This window comes from Pogona vitticeps, chromosome Z, assembly GCF_051106095.1.
Source record: "Pogona vitticeps strain Pit_001003342236 chromosome Z, PviZW2.1, whole genome shotgun sequence".
In the NCBI taxonomy this organism is placed as follows: Eukaryota; Metazoa; Chordata; class Lepidosauria; order Squamata; family Agamidae; genus Pogona; species Pogona vitticeps.
Window position 1 is genome coordinate 2,455,533 of NC_135799.1, and position 24,682 is coordinate 2,480,214.

Genomic DNA, 24,682 nt, shown 5'->3' on the forward strand with positions numbered 1-24,682 from the left:
GCAAACCCAACAGCCTGTGGTTTTCAAAAAAGAAATACGGAAATTGGGAAAAGGCAACACCCAGGTAATAACATAACTGAACAACAATTAATGGACTAGATAAGATTTATCATCCAGCGCAAAGTGTTTTCAGATGTAGGATTGCAAGAAGTAGAAAATGTGGCACAATCAACACAGGACAGTGAGCATAACAGGGAAGGAAAATGGAGGCTAGAGGTAGACACAATAGTGGAAGAAAACATATCAATAAAGGAACAGCTTATGGCAGGGGTCTCCAACATTTTTCACCCCATGGACCGGCTAGGGAAAGCGGGGCACCCCCCACGCCCGTGCATATGCACAAAGAAGTGTGCACACTCTCCTGCAAATGGCAGCTCAGTGCTCGCACGGGGTGCAGCTGCGCTCATGCACATGCACAAATGGCAGCATGGCACTTACACAGGGCTCTGGGGCACTCATGTGCACACAAATGGTGGCACGGCACTCACATTGGGTGTGGGTGCGCTCCTGCGCATGCACAAACTGCAGCACAGCGCTCACACAGGGTGCAGGCGTGCTCATGCACACGCACAAATGGCGGTATGGTGCTCACATGGGGCCCTGGGGTGCTCATGCACATGCGCAAATGGTGGTCTGGCACTCACATGGGATGCGGGTGCGCTCATGCGCATGCACAAACTGCAGCATGGCACTTGCATGGGCACAGGCACAAACAGGCTGTCTGGGGGAGAGTGCGTGCGGGGGGGCAGGAGGTGTGTCTTGCCGTCCCAGTCCGGCTCAGGCCATGGACCGGCACCAGGCCACAGACGGGGGGGTTGGGGACCTCTGGCTTATGGAACAGAAATTATGAGTTGACACAATGGCAAACATCAGTAAAGGAAAAAGGAGTAATCCATATTAGCCAGACAGATAGGCAAAGGCTGCCCAATTAGCACTAATTACAAAGTAAACCCGTAAAAGATCTACTCACTCATGCAAATGTTGCCATAAGAACAATCCCAAACAACAAGCTAAAGGAAACAAACCAACTCATGTCTAGCACAGCGACCGCAGTAAAACAACCGCAACAACTATAAGAGATTGAGTGTGCCTGCTATTTACAACCACCATCGCCACTACCACCGACTTCAAAGGTCAGAGAAAGCTCCCCAACTCCCTCCAGAGGAGAGCAGAAGGCAAGACGAATCACTCACTACCCACCCTCGTCCTTTGAGAAGAGGGAGCCGACTTAGTCTGTGCAAGCATACTGGGGAAAATCCAGAGGAATAAAACAATGCAAAATGAGACAAAACTAAAACAGACAAAACGATGTGGCACCGTAGAGATTATTCTATTTTAATGTGAGTTTTTCAGATCACGTCCACTTCCTCAAACACATGAGGGGAAAAATTGAAATATTCCCTCTACTAACACATATGGTTCTACTGCTGTCTTCATTTACTTTTATTCCTATATTTTCTTCCCTCACCACCCCACTTGGGTTTTTGATTGATCCTACCAACTTCCTTTCCCCCCCTCTTTTGCTTTTGCCTGATTATCGGCTTTCTGTCCCCTGTGGCAACATTTACAGTAGACTTTATCACCAAATTCCAAGTGAGTTTCCCATTTGGGGAAATTGGGATTTGAACCCTAGTTTCCAGTGTCCTCGTTTGTCACTCTCCCCAGTCCACCATACTGGGCACCGTTTCCCTCTTAGATGCCAAGGAGTACTCCACTCCATGCGCCACCCAGATCAACAACCTCCACTTTTTTGCCCTTTTCTCTGTGAAGGCACACGATGGGATCCCAAATCCCTCCCTTGCTCCCTCACCCCTTTCCTTATTGGCTGTTTAAGAGGAGCATGTCGGCAGGAGGGGGTGCTGTAGCGGGCACCCTGAAGCCTCTAATAACTCAGGCCTCCAGGATGTGCTCACTCCTCTTCTCAAGTAGCTGCCACCAGGTATTGTTGCTCCAATACCAATGATTCAATAAGACTTGTATTTTCTTTAAAATTAAATACTTGTTTATTTGATTACATAAAAGAAATAGGTAAATCACAAGTAGATAATCAATTTCTTTCAATCACTGAACTCTCTAATACACAGACCCTGCTCTCACTGACTCATTAACACACTGCCTTCCCACTCAGATCTCTCTACTCTTTCTTTCTCTCTTCTTCATCTAATCTCCCACTCAATCTTCCTCATACATCATACACACCCCTTTTTATCTCAGCCCCTCCCCCTTTAGAACCATCTCCCATTCACTCATTGGCTCCTTTCACACTATTCAGCTGTGACGGACAGGTGAGGGCAGGGCTGAACGCCACATACCTCCCCCCTTAACAAGTTGTTTCATGGGGGAAAAGCTATAGTGCTTTACCCTCATGAACAACAAGGAGCTTACTTCATTAAAACATTACAATATTACACTCAAAATTAGCATACCATTTACACAACATTACACTCACACTTAACACATTTGAACATTTACAATTAAACAACATCTTACCTGCATACTATACATTAACATGGCAATTCAGTTACTAATTACATCAAATACTTCAACATTTCAATTGTTTAAACAGTCGCATACTCATTAACCTACCACAACGCCCAAAATACTTACCTATATTTTCCTTTTGAATACAAAGCAAATAACATTAAACAATGTGTACATTAACATTTTATTACTTTCACCATTTTACTAGAGTCCTTTTACTTCTCATTTAGTCATCTGGTCTTCTTGAGATGGCATCTGCAGCACCATTATGAGTCTCTTTCATCTGCACTTTAATCTTTCTCAGTCCAAGTTATATGGCATAAGAGATCTCTCTCATCACCACGTTCTCGTCCTCTTCGAGAGTCCAAAACTGTAGTTATGGTGGAGTAGTAGCGCGCATTAAGGAAATGTCCTACTCTCCTGTGCACCTGGAGATGTGGTGAAGTCCAACTCCCTCTGCACCTTCACAAAACTCACGACTTGCAGATAGCTGGGGTCCCTCACCAACCTTCTGCTTTCCTCTCCAGCACAATCTCGGATGAAGGACCTTGCAGTCATTTGCCTGGCTCGGCACGGCTCCTGTCTGGAATCTGGACCTCTCCACGACAGTGACGCCTCTCCGTCCCTGGACCTCTCTGCAAGCGGTCTGCCTCTGGCGCTTCTTCCATCTCTCTTTTTGCCTTGCAATTTTAGCTGCTCTACAGAGTTTAACCTCACCCTCTGGAGCTGCTAACATGCTGCTCTTGGTCAAACCCTTTAAGCAGGGCCTAGCCAGAACTAACCTAACTTTCAGTTCTTATCCTCTCAGCACCCCCGACTGGGTCAGGCTGGGTCTCACCCTATTTATCTTTCGATGGGTCACCCCTCTGCCTTCCCAATATGGTCATGCATGTTTTCGCAGGGTCTTTTCCCTTCTCTTATTTGGACAAACCTAGCTTTCCAGCCCCACAGTTTGGCTATATAGGTTCGACCTCTATTAGGTGTAAGCACATGTGGGCGTGCATCCCCGGTGTCAAACCTGTGCACTACAACCTTGGCTACTTTGGGCTTGTTGGAGAAAACTTGCTTGACCCTCTGAAGCACAGCTCTAGCTCCTTTTTGGTTTTCAGGGGAAACTGAGGGACTGATTTGATCCTCCTCTGAGGTGTATTTGAGTTCACAACTCCCTTCCCCACAAGGTAATTCGAGTCTTTCTTTGTCTGCCCCTTCCAATGCTAGTAAGACAAAGTTTTCTTTCACATAGAAGGGCTTGCTTATTTTCCCCTGGTCTCCTGTCTGGCTTGTCTTTCCCACTAACATATTGATATAATTTCCCTCATTCACTTGGGAGGTTACTTGCATCCTGTTGTAAGGGGAATAAGTTCCCAAAATCTTGACAAGCTCAGAAGTAAACCTGCTGCTACCCAAATGCCTCAGCAGAGCATCTCCAATGTTCTGAGCCTGAATATTTTTCAGGGGAACTGCTTCGGGAGAACATGCTGTACCCTCAGTTATGCTCAGACTGAATCCGTTTCCCCTCAGGGTATCTCTGGTCAATGGCTCAACTATGTCAAACTCAACAGAATGTTCTGGGTTCAAAACAGCAGGTAAAGGACACAGCTTGGCATCAGATTTGCCAATACAATCTCCTTGCCCCTGACCTCCTTTACACCTCTGGCCAAATTCTTTTAACTGCTCCTCCACTTCGAGGCAGTAAAAGTTTTGTCCTAATTTCTGGTCAGTCATTGTCATGTCCATATGGGCTACAATGGTACCAGCATGCCCCTGCTCCTCTGTCCCCACTGGATCTTTGAGAGGCACTACCAGCTGCTTGTGGTAATTCTCCCCTCCCCCACTGGGATCCACAAAGGCCTCCCTGTCCAACTGGTCTTTTCCTATAAGGAACCTTTCAGGTCTATCAGGGGTTAACTGTTCTTCAGAAATGTTCTCAAAGCAGCGTTTCAGCGTGGAATCTGCCTTTTGTTCCTGAGTGAATGTATTGCTTTGGGGATTACTAAAATGTATAATCTCAGCTGAGTCACTAATGTCTGTCATTATCTCCATATGACTTTCATTTTCTTCCTCAGCTGTCCCTACATTCTCTTTTTGGGAACGAGTCAGAACTAAAACCCTCTTAACATGCTCAGAGAGGTCAGTCCCAATCAAAACAGTTGATGGCAATTGCAAAGAAATCCCAATCCTCAATTTTCCTTCCCACCCCTGATATCTGATAGGTATTTCAGCCACTGGCAGAATGACAGCTGCTTCTCCAATTCCCTTAACAGTGGTTAACAGAGCCTCGTGGCGCAGTGGTTAAAACGCTGTACTGCAGCTAAAACTGTGCTCACGACCTGGGGTTCAAATCCCAGGTAGCCGGCTCAAGGTTGACTCAGCCTTCTATCCTTCCGAGGTCGGTAAAATGAGTACCCAGCTTGCTGGGGGGGCAATGTGTAGCCTGTATAATTAAAATTGTAAACCGCCCGGAGAGTGCTTGTAGCGCTATGGGGCGGTATATAAGTCCAATAAATAAATAAATAAATAAATAAGGAAATTGGAGAATGTATTTCTGAGGGACAATATCAGGATAACATAAGGTTACTTGTGAGCACGAGTCCTTTATTGTTAAAGACATAAATACTGTCTCCAGAAGTTTTAAACAGCTCCTGGTTTGTTTTAATTAGGTAACAATGCCTAATTTCTGCCACAGGAAGATCAGGTTCTCTGTTTTCAGCTTGTGTAGGGAGCTCAGCTTGTGTTGCCATGGCGCCTAACTCCTCCCTCTGAGTGTTAACCTGTTCCTGCTGCACACAGTAAACAGATTTAGGCTTAGGCAAATTTACTTTTTGTGGCCCAAATTCTCTATTTTTACCACACTGAGTTGAAATGTGACCCTCTTCCCCACACCGAAAACAGATCCTATAGTTCACTTGATCATAGCCAGAGTTCTTAACTCCTTTTCCCTCCAAATTTTGGTTTCTGGTCTGGTTCTGATCTGAGGGCTTGCCCACAAAATGGCCCCCAACCTTCTGCTGGTTCTTAAATTGCCCTCTGGGATATTTATTGGTGTCCTCCCACACTTTCCTCACAACTTTTCCCTCATAAATACTTGGTTTTCTAATTTAGGAAATAAAATCACCGGCCTGTCCCGCCTCTTGCAGATTTTTGGGTTTCTTGTCCCTTACTAGATACCTCAGTTCACCAGGTAACAGTGAGTAAAACTGCTCAAGACCAATGATGTTTTTAAGATCTTGTACTGTTTCAACTCCCTCCTGTTGGATCCATTTATCCCGATATCTGGTCAAATTTGCCCCAAACTAAGAATAAGACTGTAAGCAAGGATTCTCTGTAAGCATTCTGTGAACGTCATCCTCTGTAAATTTGGAAATTGTACTTCCCTTTCGGAACTCCTTTGGTAGTTGTGAAGAACCATAGGCAATCTGCTGCTTAGCTCCACTCTGCACCAAAGCACGGTGTTCCATGGCTTCGAAAATCTCTCTGTCTAAAGTTTTCTGAGCCGTGCTGGCTAAGTTCAGCTCAGCCAGTGATGAACGCCTGCTAAGCGTCATCTTTCTTCTCTCTCAGCCTGCAAGCGCTGCCGAACCATTTAGCACAGGGAAAGCAATAAAACTGTCAGCTTTACTGCTTCACTGAGACAAAACAGATCCCTTCAGGAGCTTGCCCCTTTCTCTGGATAGTATGGAAATGCAACTTAATTCTTTCTTTTTCCTAGTATGGCCCTTTAACAGATTTCAGTTTAAGACCAAAGTCTTAATCCGTATCCTAAGACCTCTAGTCATCCAAACAGAATGAAATCTTTCCGCCCTGTCACCTTAATGATCAGAGCTTGCAATTTAGAACAGCCACTTGCTACAATCAACACTAACTGGAAGAATTTCTCTATGCTGTGGCCAAAACCGAACGCATAGGAATTCCCCAGTCGTAAAGCAATAAAACAGCACGCGGATCAAATCGCGCCACTGCCAGCTATGTAAGCAAAGCAAGTCTCCTAAGAGAACTGTCTGCCTGGGACAGAGAGGATTCTGAGTGAGTGTACTCCTAAACTAGGCAAAATGAGTCCATTGTTTTACCCAAGGCAGCACTCTTCACTCATTCACCAAGTCTGACCCGATTTTATTAAGAACCCAAAATATAATCGTGAGTTCCAGGGATACTAAAATCTCCTAGCACTCAGGAAAATACTGGACTCAAGGTAGCATATTTCCGTGGCCATGTAAAATAAACCAATTAAGTAATTCAATTGAGTAATTGTAGCAATTATTATGTTCAAGAGGCCAAACTCCAGATATTGAGAATATTTTGTTTTATTAGAAAAATAAAGTTCTGAAAGAATTTAGTTTATGCAAAAGGAAAGCACACCCAAACATTTCCATCATAACCAGTTAGAAAAGTAACTAGTTCCTGCTATTAAAAAAGAAAAAAAATAACAAACTTACTAACTACATAATAGGAAAGTCAGGCTTCCCCTCAATCTAAGTACAAAACTACATCTTAAAAGAATTTAATGAACTCCATAGTCCATAGTCCATTTAAGCATTCATAGTCCATTCAAAAACATACCAAACTTCCAGGAAATCCGAACTGCATTAGTCCATATGGAAAAGTTCCTTGTAGTAATCCATTATACGAAAAAAGGTCCTCTTCTCTGTCAGCCATCCTCCATTTTCTCTCCTTGCTAGAATGTACCCCTCCTTCTCCTTCACCGTTGACAACCAATCAGGAGTAAGCAAAAGACAGTCTCATCCCGCCTTTCTTTCTCATGGGATCTGATGTATGTTTACCTAGGAAAGTTGGAATATTTAGTCTCCATTTTCCACTTTCTGAATTCTATTGAGTCCTCCCTCCTTGAGGCCTCCAATTCTTGATCTGAGGTAATTTCTTCCTCAGAATCCCCATTTTCTTTATCTGACGCAACTGCCATTTCAATGGGTACCATTTCAGCTTTCTTTCCTCTGGTGGAAGGCATGTTTCTTTACTCAGGCTTGTTATTCAGTTTTCAAGCCTCAATTTAAAAAGCACACTTTTTTTCCTGTCAGTGAGAGCCATTGTTATATAGTTGCTTCCCCAGCACTCATCCACTGGAAAGCTACTGTGTCTAGGCCTCTGTCTTCCAGCCAGGCCTTTCACCAAAGACAGAGCCTCTTTTCCTGCCTCAGGCACCAAAATAACCCAAATTAACAGCTTCACCCTTTCCCAGGTTTAGCTGACTTGAGCCCCCTCAGCTTATCTGCCCTTGGCCTCTGCTTTGTCCCCTCAGAGCTTTCTCCCTTGAGCTCAGGACAAGCTAGCCAACCTGCCACAGATTCTGCTTGGGGTAACTCTTTCCAGAAATGGTTTCCACAGAGCCAGTCCCTATCTTAGCCACCCCAATCTGAGTTTCAGAGCCTTCCCACTAGAATTTCTCCCCTTGAGACAAGTCCTAGGAAGTTACCCACTCATCCACTCAGATTCCCTGACTAAGGATCTTCTCTGCTCTGGGCACCTTTCCAGTCCAAGGCTTTACTGGACCAAGCACGTATCCCACACGCTGGACACCAGTTTATGTAGCGGGCACCCTGAAGTCTCTAATAACTCAGGCCTCCAGGATGTGCTCACTCCTCTTCTCAAGTAGCTGCCACCAGGTATTGTTGCTCCAATACCAATGATTCAATTAGACTTGTATTTTCTTTAAAATTAAAACTTGTTTATTTGATTAGATAAAAGAAATAGGCAAATCACGCATAGCTAATCAATTTCTTTCAATCACTGAACTCTCTAATACACAGACCCTGCTCTCACTGACTCATTAACACACTGCCTTCTCACTCAGATCTCTCCTCTCTCTCCTCTCACTGCAATCTCGCAATCTCCCTCACACACATCATACACACCCTTTATCTCAGCCCCTCCCTCTTTAGAACCACCTCCCATTCACTCATTGGCTCCTTTCACACTACTCAGCTGTGACGGACAGGTGAGTGTAGGGCTGAATGCCACAGGTGCTTCCTCCCTGGTCCTCTCATATCTCCCGTCCTTCTAGCCAGTGTTCCCTGTGTGCCTCAGGATGGCTGGGCAACATGGGATGTTCATATATCTGGCTCAAAGACAAGCAAAGCAGGAGTTGCTTGATTTTTGGCTACTTTTCAAGAGGCAGGAGGAGTGGATGAGCTGTTCAAGTCACCAGAGCCATCAGCCTCTGAAGAGGAAAAGCTGCTAGCTTTCATGCAGCAATTTTAATCTCTTTTCCAGTTAGCCAGGTAGAACTTCATGGACTACACGTTCTGTAGATATTGGAGAGCATCCACTTGTTGAGTATGCTCCTTAGAGAGCTGTGGGCCAGCAGGCCAGGCTCGTGGAATAGGAAAGGCATATCCAGGTGTAGTGCCAGAGAAGAGACCCAAGAGGTTCTCGCTGGAGTGCTGTCCCTCAAGAGGACGTCTAGAAGCATACAGACCACTCCTCCAACCCCTACACTGGTACAGCAGGGTATAGACACCCAGGACTTAGAAACGGGTATGAAGGGATTAACTGTCCACTCAAACTGAACCTGAGTTGGCGGGAAAAGAGGAAAGAGTGCAGGAAGTGGTGGAGGCATGAGCTGGGGATATAAATAGGGACCTGGACAATATACCCGGTGGTTGGGAACTTATTTGGCTGGAAGATCCCTGGACGGGACGATGCCGATTAGAGGGCTAGGGTGGCTTTCCTTTGGTTGTCCCCCTTGTTTTCAAAACAAGCACCTTACAAATACCTTACATTGGAGTGTGTTGGTCCGAGAATGTAGAGGAGCTGGTCTGTTTTCCATTTTGAGCTCCTTCAGTTTGGAGATGGAACAAAAGATGGACAGGCATCCCTCATCAGCTTTTGGGAAGAGAAACGTCGTGGAGACAACAGACGTGCTTTTCAAATGCTGCTAACAAGCGTGTCTCTATTTTAGCCATGCACACCCGAGCTTCTCATGGTGGGATACTGAACGGAGCATGACTCACACACCTATATCACTTTTTCAAACCACAATGTCAAGAAGCTTCCTTTGTTTCCAAAATGCTTCAGCTAGATTGTTGGGTTGGTCACAGGGACCAATGACCCTTCCCCACTTTGATCCTTTTAAATATTTGTATAGTTACCCTTGAAAGCTCTTATTGTCTTTTAATGATGTAAACCACTGGTTCTTAACCTTGGGTTATCCAGGAGTTTTGGACTGCAACTCCCAGAAGCCTTCACCACCAACTGTGCTGGCTGGGGTTTCTGGGAGTTGCAGTTCAAAAACATCCGAGTAACAAAGGTTGGGAATCTAGGATCTAAACCACCCTTGGATCCTTTCTAAGGAAAATATATTTCAAACAGAGAAACAAATATAGCAGAAATGTATTAGCAAGCTCTAACATATTGATGGAAATAGTAAAAAAATATAAAAGTTGGAATCCAGACTTCACGCTTTGATTTCTCAGCCATGTTGTTCTGTGATCTAAGTAACAGGTGCCTCTGTTGCTTATTGGGTCAACTTTTATTCATGTAAGGAACTATGGAGTTTGTCCGCTGTTTTGTTGGGATCTTTCCTTGGCCCTAGCAGAGGTTTATCCAATTCAGTATGCAGACAAGCAATGAAAAGAGAGTCCATTAAGGTAAAGAAAAAATTATATTGTAGCCATAGTCATACTGACAGAGTTGTCTTAGTTCAGTCCATTGGTCCTACACAATAAAGCATTCAATATCAGTCCCTTTCCCATAGCATATATCCAGAGTCCATAGCAATATCCAGCATCGTAAATCAGTCCTGCAGAGTAGCACCTTCGTGTCTCCTCCTTCAACCTGAAAAAAGTGCTCAGAGGCTGTTAAATTTATTGCCCTTAGTGGCCAATCAGAGATTAGCTTCTCCAGGCTTCTTCTCCAGGATTTTGTTTCCACAGGTGGGTTAAATCAAACTGGTCAGCTAGCTACTTGCACAGCTGAAGTAATTAATTGGACTCTTTCTTAAAAACTGTTCACAAACTTTATCAGTTCTTACAGGGCTATTCTAGGCCTGTCAGCTCAGACGGAAGCTGTTTCCACATTCTTTGCATTTGAAATGTTTCCTCTTTGTATGAGTTCTTGGATGAATAAAAGATGATTCCTTATAGTTCTATGGCCTCTCCCCTTTATGACATCTTTGATATCTACAGGTCAGAACTTCATTAGGATACCCGACTCCACAGGAATCCTACAGAAATTTACAGACCACCCAGGCAAGGAGATTCTACAATTCCTCAATGTTGTCACCACTGGAGGACAACTGACCCACCGGGGTCCTGCCAAAAGCCCTCTCTGAGAGGTTGGTCCATCTCTCCCTTTCGCTCTTCAGCTAGCATGACTCTCTCCCCCCGATCTTTCTCCTCAACTTTCTAAACTCTTTTTCTCCCCAGTAGGAGGGTTTCTCCGGTCTTACTTCTGTCTTGTTTCTGCCTCTTCATGAGGTATCATCACGTTCTCCCACTGTTTGGTCTAGGGATTCTCCATTCATATCCATTCCCAGCCTTGTGGGAATATCCTCTCCTTCTTTTGCCCTCCTACCTCTCCACCTTCCACTGTCTCCCTTGTTGATGGTTCCCCAAGATATATTTCTCTTCCCTCCTGCTGTCTTATTCCTTTCTTTTTGTCCTGCACCTCTGCTGCTACCCTAATGTACCTTTGCCCAGTCGATCCTTTCCTCTGATGGACCTTCTGCTCCCCTCACTGGAACTTCCACCTTAAGACACCCCAGGCTCTTTTTATTTCCTGACTTTCCCATCCCTTCATTGGCCTAAGCCTTTGGTTCTTCACCCAGAACTATCTCTATCCTCCTGGTCTTCTCTGTAACCCTTCTCATCTCTCTATCTTTCTATTCTCCCCATGGAGGTGTCACTTCTCTGACGAGTCATATGTTCTGTTTCTGGGGCTCCGTGGGCTTCTCCCTCCACTTCTCAGGAAAGGACACACTCCAGTTAGGATGGGTTCAGCCTGACTTTCTCCGTCAGATAGACAGCAAGTGACAAGGTGTTTGAAGCTCATCTGGGCATCTCACAGGAAGTCTTTTCATTGTTCCAGTGATTCAAGGCAATTCCAAAACTTGTTAATTCTGTATGAGTTTATTTATTTGCATCATTTCTAGACTCCATACTTCAATATACTAAATCCAAAAAAATCTGTAAGGCACTCTTACAGGCATGAGGGAAAAATTGCCAGTAGAGATCTTTAAATCCAAATGTCATACAGTTATGCAAAAACTGCAGGCTTACTTAAAATACATCCTTGCACCATGTAAAAAGATGCAACAACTTAAATTTAGATAATAGAGAAAATTTAAGACGTGTTTCAATCTAAAATGCAAACAATATTAAAACACTGGTGCTCATAATCTAGAAAGACAGAATACATCTTCAGAATGCTTCAAACTTCTTAATACAATGATAAAAATAAAAAAAACCTTATTATTTTCCATGAAAGACATGCAAAAGTATCCAAATTTTAAAATAAAATAAATATATACAAAGTAAAAAAAGCACTATTTGGCTGTAAGTATGTTAAGAAACAGAACATTTTGTTATCTCCCAGCCATCTGTAAAATCCATTGGTGGCTATCAATGCCACACTGTTATCTTTTCGCTCTTCCAAGGACTTTCACCCGGCATCATGAAACCCAACAACTATAGTTCTCCATTTCTTTCTAATAACACTTTGTGTGAGATCACTCCCAATATTTATATCCCTTTGTTCTGCATCAATCAGCAAAACCAAATTTTCCCAAGGCTTAGATTTCCCAGACTCCGAGAAGCTCATATGTTAAGGATCAAAGGATTTGGTTACCTCCGACCCAATGCAGTCCAGCGCCCAAAGAAACCGGAACTTGAAAAACAAAACTTTACACTCCTTCCAACAATCCCAATATAGTTGTTGTGGGTTTTTCGGGCTTCTTGGCCGTGTTCTGAAAGTGGTTCTTCCTAATGTTTCGCCAGTCTCTGTGGCCGGCATCTTCAGAGGACAGCAAACTGTGCTCTGGGAGGCTGAGAGTGGGTGGAGTATTTATGGTTGTGAGAAGGCTAGTTGGTGAGGTAGGCTATTGTCCTAATCAGGAGATGGTTGATGTGTTTTGTTATGGCTGCATTGTTTTGATCAAGAGGGGGGATTATCTGCCCCTGTGGCTGATGGGTGTCGTTAGCTGGTTTTTTGTGTGCAGTGATCCCTTGACCTATGGCTGGGTGGAGTTCATTGACCTTTTGCACTCTGTGTATTTGAGAGCTGGGAGCCAGGTTTTATGGAGTTTCAGACATTCCTCCTTCCGGTTGAAGTTTTGTTGATGCTTGTGGATTTCAATGGCTTCCCTGTGCAGTCTGACGTAATGATTGCTGGTGTTGTCCAGTATTTCAGTATTTTGAAATAGAATTTCATGTCCAGTTTGTTTTATGGCATGTTCAGCTACTGCAGATTTTTCTGGTTGTTTTAGTCTGCAGTGTCTCTCATGTTCTTTGACTCTGTGTGGATGCTTCATTTTGTGGTTCCAATGTATACCTGGCCACAACTGCAAAGTATCCGATATACTCCTGCATTCGTGAGGGGGTCCCTTCTGTTCTTTGCTGACCGTAACATTTCTTGTATTTTTGTGGTGGGCTTGAATACTGTTTGTAAGTTGTGTTTTTCCAGAAGTTTTCCCATGCGGTCTGTGACCCCTTTGATGTATGGCAGGAATACTTTGTTTGTGGGTGGCTGCTTTTCTTCTTCAGTTCGGTGTTGTTTTCTTGGTTTGATGGCTCTTGTGATTTCATTTTTGGAGTAGCCATTTGCCTGTAGGGCCCAATTCAGGTGGTCGAGTTCAGCGTGGAAGATATAATTGCCAATTCAAGCCCACCACCTCTGAAGATGCCAGCCACAGAGACTGGCGAAACGTTAGGAAGAACCACTTTCAGAACACGGCCAAGAAGCCCGAAAAACCCACAACAACCATTAGATCCCGGCCGTGAAAGCCTTCGCGAATACAAATCCCAATATATTTGTTCATAAAAAATAAGTAATACAAAATTCATTGGCACCCTCTTTAAAATTCATTTACTATTACAGTGGGGTCTCTACTTAAGAACGTCCCTGCTTAAGAACAATTCTACTTAAAAACAGCTCCGTTTGCTAAATTTTGCTTCTACTTGAGAACAGAAATCCTAGATAAGAACAGGAAAAAAAACCTTTCCTGCTCTTTTTTTAACCTTAGGTCATCTTAGGTTAAAAAAAATTCTCCCCCTAGTGGTAGAGTACGTATTAACCAGCTTTGCATTAGTTCCTATGGGAACTAATGCTTCAATGTACAAACGCACCTCTACATAACAAAAAAACAGCCAGAACGGATTAATTGGTTTTCAGTCCATTACTTCAAAATTAGCTTCGTCAGAAGTGCTTTTAACACTGTTCCCTGACCTAAGAAAAAAAGAAAAAATATCCCCCTCTAGTGGCAGAAGGCGGAATAGCAGCTTCCCATTAGTTTCTATGGATGGAAAAGAGCAGATACGGATTAAATGGTTTTCAATGCATTCCTATGGGAAATGCAGATTCTACATAAGAACTTTTCCACTTGAGAACCACCTTCCAATACGGATTAAGTTCTTAAGTAGAGACCCCACTGTATTAGGAGGATAAAGACTCATAAAACAAATGACAGCTTTTCTCTCTTCACTACGTGCTTTTCTTTCATCAGTTAGCCTTATAACATCCATCCTTTTCTCTTTTTACACTAATTTTGTAAAAGCTTCCATTGTACAATATATGCTTGTTCTCATTTTTTTTAGCAAAACGTTCCACATTTATTTTGTGGTATCGCTCTGTTAATTAACGATAGAAATAAAACACATCAGAAGTGGCACTTCAAAATGCACTCCATTGTTTCACTTTTTCTCTCTGTTTTGCATTGAGTGAGCTTCTGGTTGCTTAATCTTTCCACTGGAAACAAGCACAAAACTGAATGAGCTTCTTATGCGTTTTTTTTAATTATTAGGAGCTCTGAAGAACCCTCTTTCCATATTCCATGCCTTTCTATGGTTTCTCCCCAGTGTGAGTCCTTTGATGTAACCTAAGTTCACCACTGTGACTAAAGCTCTTTCCACATTCCATGCATTTATGTGGTTTCTCCTCAGTGTGAGTCCTTTGATGTGACTTAACATGACTACTCTTACTAAAGCTCTTTCCACATTCTATGCATTTATGTGGTTTTTCCCCAGTGTGAGTCCTTTGATGTGACCTAAGGTGACCACTCTGACAGAAGCTCTTTCCACATTCCATGCATTTATATGGTTTCTCCCCAGTGTGAGTCCTTTGATGTGACTTAAGATGACTACTCTTACTAAAGCTCTTTCCACATTCCATGCATTTATGTAGTTTCTCTCCAGTGTGAATTCTTTGATGTAACTTAAGGTCACCACTCTGACTAAAGCTCTTTCCACATTCTATGCATTTATGTGGTCTCTCCCCAGTGTGCGTTTTTTTATGTTTCCTAAGGTTACTACTGTGACTGAATCTCTTTCCACATTCTATGCATTTATATGGTTTCTCCTCAGTGTGAGTCCTTTGATGTGACTTAAGATGACTAATCTTACTAAAGCTCTTTCCACATTCCATGCATTTATGTGGTTTCTCCCCAGTGTGAGTCCTTTGATGTAACCTAAGGGCATCCCTGCGACTAAAGTTCTTTCCACATTCTATGCATTTATGTGGTTTCTCCCCAGTGTGAGTTCTTTGATGTAATCTAAGGACACCACTGTAATTAAAGCTCTTTCCACATTCGAAGCATTTATGTGGTTTCTCCCCAGTGTGAATTCTTTGATGTAATCTAAGGTCACCACCCTGACTAAAGCTCTTTCCACATTCCATGCATTTATGTGGTTTCTCCCCAGTGTGAGTTCTTTGATGTAATCTAAGGACACCACTGTAATTAAAGCTCTTTCCACATTCTATGCATTTATATGGTTTCTCCCCAGTGTGAGTTCTTTGATGTGACCTAAGACCACCACTGAAACTAAAACTCTTTCCACATTCTATACATTTATGTGGTTTCTCTCCAGTGTGAATTCTTTGATGTAACTTAAGGTCACCACTCTGCCTAAAGTTCTTTCCACATTCTATGCAATTATGTGGTTTCTCCCCAGTGTGAATCCTTTGATGTAACCTAAGGTGATCACTGCGACTAAAGCTCTTTCCACATTCCATGCATTTATGTGGTTTCTCCCCAGTGTGAGTTCTTTGATGTGACCTAAGACCACCACTGAAACTAAAGCTCTTTCCACATTCCATGCATTTATGTGGTTTCTCCCCAGTGTGACTTCTTTGATGTGACCTAAGACCACCACTGAAACTAAAGTTCTTTCCACATTCCAAACATTTGTATGGTTTTTCCCCAGTGTGAGATCTTTGATGTGACCTAAGGTAGCTACTCAGACTAAAACTCTTTCCACATTCCATGCATTTATGTGGTTTCTCCCCAGTGTGTGTCCTTTGATGTAATCTAAGGGCATCACTCCGACTAAAGCTCTTTCCACATTCCATGCATTTATGTGGTTTCTCCCCAGTGTGAGTCCTTTGATGTAACCTAAGGGGATAACTACGACTGAAGCTCTTTCCACATTCCATACATGGATACATTTTCTCCCCTGCATGTGTTCTTTGATGTCTACTGATGTGACATGCATTTACGTCGTTTCTCTCCTGCATTATTCCTTTCATGTAAAGTCCATGCATGGCCATTCCAATTTTCAGTTCTCTGTTTTCTTGCTTGATTATGAGTTCCTGCCCAGGTTGCCCCAGATGTTGCTGGGCAATTCTTCTCCTGTCCATTATCATCTGGTAGATTAGAAAAAGAAGAGAAACAATCACTTCCAAAATCTGCGGGAAAAAGGAATGAGGTGTTTGGGCTCTGCCTGAATCACAGAGCAGGAAGGAAAGACAGTAAAAAATGTGAGGGAAGAGAACCAGGGAGGGGAAGATGCCAGACCTCAAGATGTTCCTTTGGGCTTGAGGTTGGAAGGCCTCTTCAGTGAGCGACCATATGGAGGGAGGAGTCATGAAGGGAGGATCTTTTCCACACCCAAGTAAATACATCAGTTTCAAAGTATATTAACTTTTTTCCTTCTCACATTCTCCCCAATGATTGTACTTATTTTTCAAGAAAATTCAAAAGGAATTTCGCAAAGTTGATTAAAGAGGAAACAAATAATTGAATTAAAGCATTTTTAGCAAACATGAGTAACAAGTGGGGGAAAGACAGTGTTAGAAAGGAATTGTAAAAGTGGATGAATGCATATACATTATTAGGCTCGAGAACTGGTAAAGAGAAGTTAGTGATCAATGCCGGGAACTGACAAAGTCTGCAGAGATTATTATTCAGAGGGAGAAGAGAAAGGACAGGTCCGCGAAAGGGATGGGATGTAGAATTCATAAAATGCTATTACAGGTAGAGAATCATCAGGAATTTCTGAAAACAGGATAGAAAGCAGAGATGGTCAGGGAAGTAGGTACTGAGGTAATAGAATCTTAGAACTGCAGAGCTAGAAGCGAAGTCAACTCTGAAATTCTGGATCCAGAGGTAGGCACTTAAACCAATGTGTATGGAAAGAGGGGAGGGAAGAATTTGAAAAACCACATCTGAGAGAATAAAAGCAAATATTTAAACATTGAAATTCAGAAGGTATTTGACCCCAGCTAAATTAAATATTACACATTCTAAATGCTGCATATTACAGTAGTACCTCGGTTTACAAAATCAATGTGTCCTCCAGGACATTACATAATGCGAAAAATACATAAACCAGAATGTGGGTTGCCATAGCGATGGCAGCGCTACAAACCTCCAGGCACAGTGAAACCTCCTTCACAAAGTAAAAGAAACAAGGGGAAAGACTATTAAACCGAGGCATTATTTTGAATGGATTTCCGTTCGTAAACCAGAAATTAGGTAAACCAAGATGTACATAAAATAAGATACTACTGTATCTCAAATGTATTGTTCTTGGAAGCGCTACTTGTTAAACGCACAGGGCCAGCTATTTATTTATTAAATTTATACCCTGCCCATCTAGACCAAGGGCAACTAAAAATAAAAAAGGAATAAAAAGAAGATAATAAAATAAAAAATATCAATGGTAATATAGTTCAAGATGGGGGGGGGAAATCAAGTGATGGCAGGAGGGAAAGCCTTCCTAAAGAGCCAGGTCTTACGTTTGCTCTTAAAAACACCCAGCAAGAGAACCAGACAGATCTCGGAGGGGAGACTGTTCCAAAGGTGAGGGGCTACTGTCTTTGTCTGTGGGCCTCGCTCTGCATTGGGCCCCTCAGTCATCCTTCCTGGCTAGAACAAGTGGTTCGGGTAAATCTAGGCAGGAGGAGGCATTCTGCTAGATATTGAGGTCCTAAACCGTTTAGGGCTGTATGTCATCATCAACACTTTGAAATCAATGTGGAAATGAACGGGCAGCCAATGCAAGGCAGCCAGAGTGGGGGAAATATGCTGATATTTTCCCACCCCACTGAGAAGTCTGTCCACCACATTCTGTACCATTTGAAGCTTCTCCATCAATATCAAAGGTAGTCCCAAGTAGAGCGCATTGCAGCAGTCTAATCTCGAGACTGCAAGCACATGGACCAGAGTCGTGAGCACCCTGACATCAAGATAAGGACACAGTTGGGAAATCCACCAAAGATGGAAATAGGTGGAGTGGACCACTGACACCATCTGGGTTTCCATGGTGAGCGCTGATCTGTATGGACCTCCAAGCTGCATACCTCACTCTTCGTGGTGAGAGTCACTCCCACAAAAGAGATGGAGTTTCCCAAACCACCAATGGAGGGGCCAGCCACCCTCAGGAGCTCCGTCTTATCTGGGTTCAGCCTCCGTCCATTCTCTTGCATCCATTGCAGTACAGCCTCCAGGCAGCGCTGAATGGACGGAACGGAATCCACTGTGGTTGGAGAAAAGGAGATGTAGAGCTGGGTGTCATCAGGCAGGTGGAGCTCAGGGGTCTCCACACATGAATGAGACGGTGGTGTCAAGAGGAGGGGTTTAGATTCATTTGGCACTCGGGAATTTTTTGGGACAAGGTGGGCTTGTACAAGAGGGAGGGGCTTCACTTGAATGAACACAGAACTGAACTGCTGTCGCGTAACATTAAAAAGGTGGCAGAGCAGCTTTTAAACTGAATCCCGTGAGAAAGCCAACAGGAGCCGAGAGGTGTTCATTTCGAGACTCCTCATCCCTGTGGAATGAGGGTGGAGAGGATAGAGAAACACAAAGTGATGATAGTGTAGGAATTAGTATGATGAATTTGGTTATGAAAGCTAGAAAGTGATTTACTAATGGAACATGTAGTTACAAAGTTAACCTAAAAGAATCCATTTTGGTCTCTGTGTGCTTTAGAATGGAAAATTTCCAAAGACAGTTTCTCCTTACAACTCTGCTTCACAGAAATGGTCAGGCTGACCTCTTATCTTGTTACCTGGGTAACTGAAGCCTGGTCAGCTAGCGAAAGACATAACATTCCAGGAGTTCTCATGAGAAGAAGGACGGGGGAAGTAAGTTCCAGCAGCAAGAGAGAGAAAAAGAGGGAGAAGGGAGTCAAGATGGAAGACAGCAGAAAGACACAGATGGAACTCTTTTCTTTTTAATGATTTTAAATGAGGACTTTGCCTAATAGACTTTGCAGTCCATGCGTTTAAACTGAGTGACCACCTCCCTCTCCAACTTAGTCTGAGTGTCCCTCCTGCGAGTAAGGTCCAAATGGCTGAGGCTGTCAAGACTCAGGCGTGCCCCCCTAAATTCCGGTGGGACAAACTAACCCAGACTAAACTGGCTCTCCTGTTGGAGGACCCTAATTTTTCTGCACTCAGTTCCTCCATACTCTTGGTGAACCATCCATCGGAAGTGGTAAGGTTGTACAACCAACTATTAGAGCTCGTTACCTCTAACCTAGCGCTGCCCGCAAATGCTTCACGTTCTGACCCACGCCAGAGTAACCCGAGCTGGTTTGACTATGAATGCCAACAATATAAAAGGGCGGCCAGAAGTTGTTTTAAAAAGTTTAGGCAACTAAACTCCCAGCAGGCTCTTAAAGAATATTTTTCTCTAAATTCTCATCTGAACTCGTTAGCCAAATGTAAGAAGACCAAGTATGAGAAAATGTTATGGGAAAAACTTTATCAGGCCACAATTCACTTTAACCCTCGCTCCTTTTGGGCGTTGGTGAATGGATCCTTCAAAGTTAAAGGTCACGACCCTAAAGCAGTTCCTGCTTATAACTGGAAACTGCACTTCTCAAACCTCTTTTTTGACAATATAGCCCCTCCAATGGAATAGCTTCCGAAACATTTGCCACTCCGAACTGGCCGCAAGTGTTAACGTCAGAAATTAAAGTTCTAATTGTCTCACTCAAGTCTGGCAAGGCGGCCAGTCCTGATATGATTATGGGGGAATGGTTGAAATCCAACCCCGATTTCTGGGCCCCTATTCTGGCAGGACTCTTCTCAACGGCAATTGCCAGTGGAATTCTTCCGGAATCTTGGAAACAAGCCGTCGTTGCTCCAATATACAAAAAAGGAGATCCTTGTCTCCCCGAGAATTACAGGCCAATCAGCCTTCTTTCAATAGTAGGCAAGTTGTATGCCAACTATCTTTTGATCCATCTTAATACTTGGATCACCCAGAATAATATCCTAGGCATTGAACAAATTGGGTTTAGATCAGGCCACTCCACCTTGGACCACTGCGCTGTCCTATCCCATCTAGCCTACAAGTACTCCATTAAAGCCAACTCAAAATTATTAGTAGCTTTCCTCGACTTAAAAGCAGCCTTTGACAGCGTTGATAGGCAGCTACTCTGGTCCAAGCTGGAGAGAACTGGAATTCCTTCCAATTTGATTAATCCCATCAGGCAATTGTACTGTAACACGTCTTGCAGAATAAGATGTTCATGGGATGGCCTTCTTACTGAAGAAATCCCTACAAACAAGGGAGTCAAGCAAGGATGCCCACTGGCCCCGACTTTATTTAATCTGTTCCTAAACGACCTGGCCCCAGAACTATCGACTGTTGATGGCCATTTTCCAACTCTTGGTGACTGTAAGATTCCAGTCCTTTTATATGCCGATGACGCGGTACTTATTTTGCGGTCTCGGCTGGGCCTAAAAAGACTAATGAACAAATGTCTGGACTACTTATCCACCAATAAACTTCAACTAAACTACCAGAAATCGAAAATTTTAGTCTTTTCTAAATCCCGTAAAATATACAAATGGACTTTCAAACGACATCCAATAGAACAGGTGAGGACCTTTAAATATTTGGGTCTGTTATTTGCAGCCGACAGCTCCTGGGCTGGCCATCGCTATATGGCACAAACGACAGCCAAAATATCCTCAATGGCAATTTCCAGATTCTTCTACAATAAAGGGGGCCGCCTAATCCCGGCAGCCCTCAAAATATTCAATTCTAAATCTATTTCTCAAGCCCTATATGGTATTCCCATTTGGATCAATGCTTACCATAAATCACTAGAAAGTTTCCAATCAGCTTTTCTGAGAAGAATCTTGGCTATGCCAAACTGCGTCCCCTACGAGGCTTTATGCCTCGAAATGGGACAACTCCCACTCAAGGATGTTGCCTGGTATAGAACCTGCAAATACTGGCTAAGAATGTATTTTGACACCTCTCAAACGAGCCTACTGTACCATCTAAAAAAAGATAGCTGCCCCCCAGTAGTTGGTTGGCTTAGGAAGATCAAACAGATCGGGCTAGACCCGGACACCCTTGGGTTTCTTCCGTTCCAGTCTGTCCTACGAACTGTCAAACAAAGGTTGGCTGACATCAACTCACAAGACTTATTAAGAGCCGCCAACAGATCTTGTTCACCTCTGTTCTGGAATCTCCCCTTGGTAGTAGGTAGGCCACCGATTTACATCTCCATACTGTACAACCCTGAAATTAGAAGGGCGATTTCTTTGGCCCACTGTAATTCAATCCCTTCGGCGGCGCTAACGGGCCGATTTAACAATATTCCTTTCAACAACAGACTTTGTCCTTGCGTGCTGAATGTTGTAGAGACGTTACCCCACATCCTTTTCCATTGCCCATTCCACTCGGCCACGAGGGAAAATTTTTTTGCCTCTCTACCACAATGAAAGCCCTGGCTCACCGATAAAGCCTATCTTAGTTTTATTCTACAGCGGACAGATGAGAATTCTCTGAATGCTCTTGGTAAATTTCTCTTGGACATAATCAAAACTAACTCAGCTCGTGAATCTAACCTGAAGTCTTAGTCTTTTAGGAGTCATTTCCACAAGCTGTATTTTGTACTTTTGTATGTTTGAATGTGTGTATTATGCCAATAAAGGTATTTAAGTAAGTAAGTAAGCCTAATAGACTGATGGATCTTGGATTTTCTAGAAGATTGGTATGTCGTTGATTTCATTATGGACAATTGGATTTACAGTATTATTTTAAGATGTACATTTTTGCTTAAGTTAGAGGGGAAGCTTGCCTTTCCCAAATTCTTTAGTTATTAAGTTTGTTATTTTTGTTTATTCTAGAGGAGTCCAGTTTCTTATCAACTGGATGTGATGGAAATATGTAAATATGCCTTGCTTTGCATGAACTTTATTCTTTCAGAACTTTATTTTTCTAATAAAACAAAATATGCTTAAGATCTGGAATTTCGCTTCTTGAATAGAACAGATGCTACAATAATCATTTGGTTTACCTAAATTGATGTACTTTATAAGGCCACGTACAAGTAATGCTACCTTTGGGTCCAACATATTCCTGAGTGCTAGGAGAATTGGATTCCCTAGAACTCACGTGTGTGTCTTGGTTCTCAATGAAATCGGGTCAGACTTGGTGAAAGAGTGAAGTAGCTGCCCTAGGGTAAAATTACTGGACCCTGTTTTTGCCTGTTAAAGGAGCTATTCACTCAGAATCCTCTCTGTCCCGCAGCTGAGTAGTTTCTCAGGAAACTGCCGGTTTTAACAATTAGGACTGGGAGCATGATGGGATGGAAGGAGTGTGATGAGATGGGATATATGGTTAAGATTGTGTATTGAAGATGGGTTATGTAATAATGAAAAATGCAAGAGAGGTTCCATCTTGTTTCTCCGCACAAATGATTTTTGCAATGCTGACAGTGTGTTTGCTAGTGAGAACTGGGAGAATGATTTCTGAGAGCATGAGAAGGAAATACTGTGATAAGATAGATGGGTTTTGTTGTGACTCGTTGCAAAACCACAGAAACCTGATGGCAGTTGTAAAATCCAGGGTATTAAACTTAAAACCAGGAACCAAGAACTCTTGATAGCCAATGTCTACATGCCCCCAGTCTCTTCTCAGTCTCACAGGGCCAGTCAATGGGAAGCCTTGAGCCATGCCTTAGACAATCTGGATCTTAGGTTTCCAGGGATTCCTTTGCTGTTAGCAGGCGACTTTAATGCCAGAGTAGGCCAGGGCGAGGTCGTATTCAACCGTGTCCTGGATACATTTAGTGATGCTTCCCCCTTACATCTATATGTTGCTGAGAGGCAGTCTAAAGACCACCAAATTAACGACGCGGGAATTCATTTGGCAAAACTCTGTCTACTTAGAGGTTTAATCTGGCTAAATGGCCTTACAGAGTCCGACAGCGAGGGTGAGTTCACATACATCTCCCCCCGGGGATCCAGCACAATAGATTATATCTTGATCCCCGTTTCCCTTTTACCATGCGTGGCTGAATTCAGGGTGGGTGAGCCCTTAGCTAGTGACCATCTCCCCTTATGTTGTAGCCTTGCTCTCAATGCAGACTCTACTGCTCTGACCAACATCGCCCTCGAGGAGTGCCCATTGATCCTACCTAGAATCAAATGGAACCATAGAGCAAAACATCTCTTTGAAAAAGTAATTAATCCAGAAATGTCACCGCAAGGCTCCCTCAATTGGTTATCTTCATCAAAGCCTGAAGATCACATCAAAGGGTTTGAGAATCTATTAGACACCATCTTAGCTAGCCTTGGCCAACTTCCTCAACAACCTCAGAAAAGACAGGCTCCGGCCATATGTCCTAGGTTAGACAAGGAATGTCTTGCCCTGAAGCATGACATGAGAAGGATCTACAATAACTACAGACCCTCAAGGGCCTCCAAGCTCCCTTCTCAATATTTCGAGTTGGAAAACCACCTCAGAATAGCCATTAAGAAGCTACACCATCGCTCTATAATGGACCGCTGGTCTCATTTAGCTCAGGCTATCAACTCAGGTAGCAACAAAAAATTCTGGGAGGTGGTTTCAGGTTCTTTTATTTTTAATAAGAACTCACAGGACCTCCCCTATATACCAGCTGGGACTTGGGAACAGCATTTCTTGGCCATTCTTTACGACAGCTGCAAGCCCACAATGCCAACCGACTCGCTCCCACCTAGCAATATTCCGGAATGGGCCCCAGTCACAACCAGTGAAATAACAAAACTTATAGGACACCTTAGATCTGGTAAGGCTCCGGGTCCCGATGCCCTTCCTCCGGAACTGCTTAAGGCCTACCCCGACTGGTGGGCGCCTGTGCTTGCTACTTTATTTACTACCGTTAATCGATCTGGTATTATGCCTAGGTCTTGGACTCAAGCCATAGTGATTCCCATTTATAAGAAGGGTGATAAGAAATCCCCTGCAAATTATAGACCAATTAGCCTTCTCGCTATCACTGGGAAGATGTACGCCAGTTATCTACTCTACAAATTACAAGACTGGCTATTAGATCAAGATATTCTGGGACCTGAACAAGCGGGTTTTAAGGCAGGAAAGTCTACATTAGACCACTGCCTGATTTTATCCCATCTGATTTCTAAATATACCTCTCAGAGCAATACTCACTTGTATGCAGCCTTCCTAGATCTAAAAGGGGCCTTTGATTCCATCGACAGAGATATCCTATGGCTAAAGCTCGCCAGGCTGGGTATTGATAGGAGGCTCCTCTTCTTAATCCAAAAACTCCATGAGGGCTCTACATGTCGCATAAAAATGTCGATGCTGGGGGCCCTTTCCAATCAGATCTTTTCCAACAGAGGAGTGAAGCAAGGCTGCGTTCTGGCACCAACTCTGTTCAATCTATTTATTAATGACCTCGCCCCACTCCTACATAATATCAATGGTCATAGCCCCAAATTGGGCCATATACAGATTCCAGTTCTATTATATGCGGACGACATGGTTATCCTCTCCCGCACAAGG

General features: G+C 43.3%; 2 protein-coding genes across 3 annotated transcripts in view; one reads left to right on the plus strand and one right to left on the minus strand.

The window, feature by feature from the left end:
* LOC140702925 (uncharacterized) overlaps positions 1-24,682 on the plus strand; it is a 208,957-nt gene that overhangs the window by 102,683 nt on the left and 81,592 nt on the right. The gene's annotated exons all lie outside the window — the stretch shown is intronic.
* LOC140702911 (uncharacterized) overlaps positions 10,078-24,682 on the minus strand; it is a 34,379-nt gene continuing 19,774 nt past the window's right edge. The window contains exon 3 of one of the 2 annotated variants that reach the window (XM_078382511.1): positions 10,078-16,287. In XM_078382511.1, coding sequence (XP_078238637.1) covers positions 14,488-16,287 — 1,800 coding nt within the window. In that variant the 3' untranslated portion in view covers positions 10,078-14,487. Of the gene's footprint in view, positions 22,719-24,682 lie in introns of both variants that reach the window. The other variant, XM_078382510.1, reaches the window with a different exon arrangement.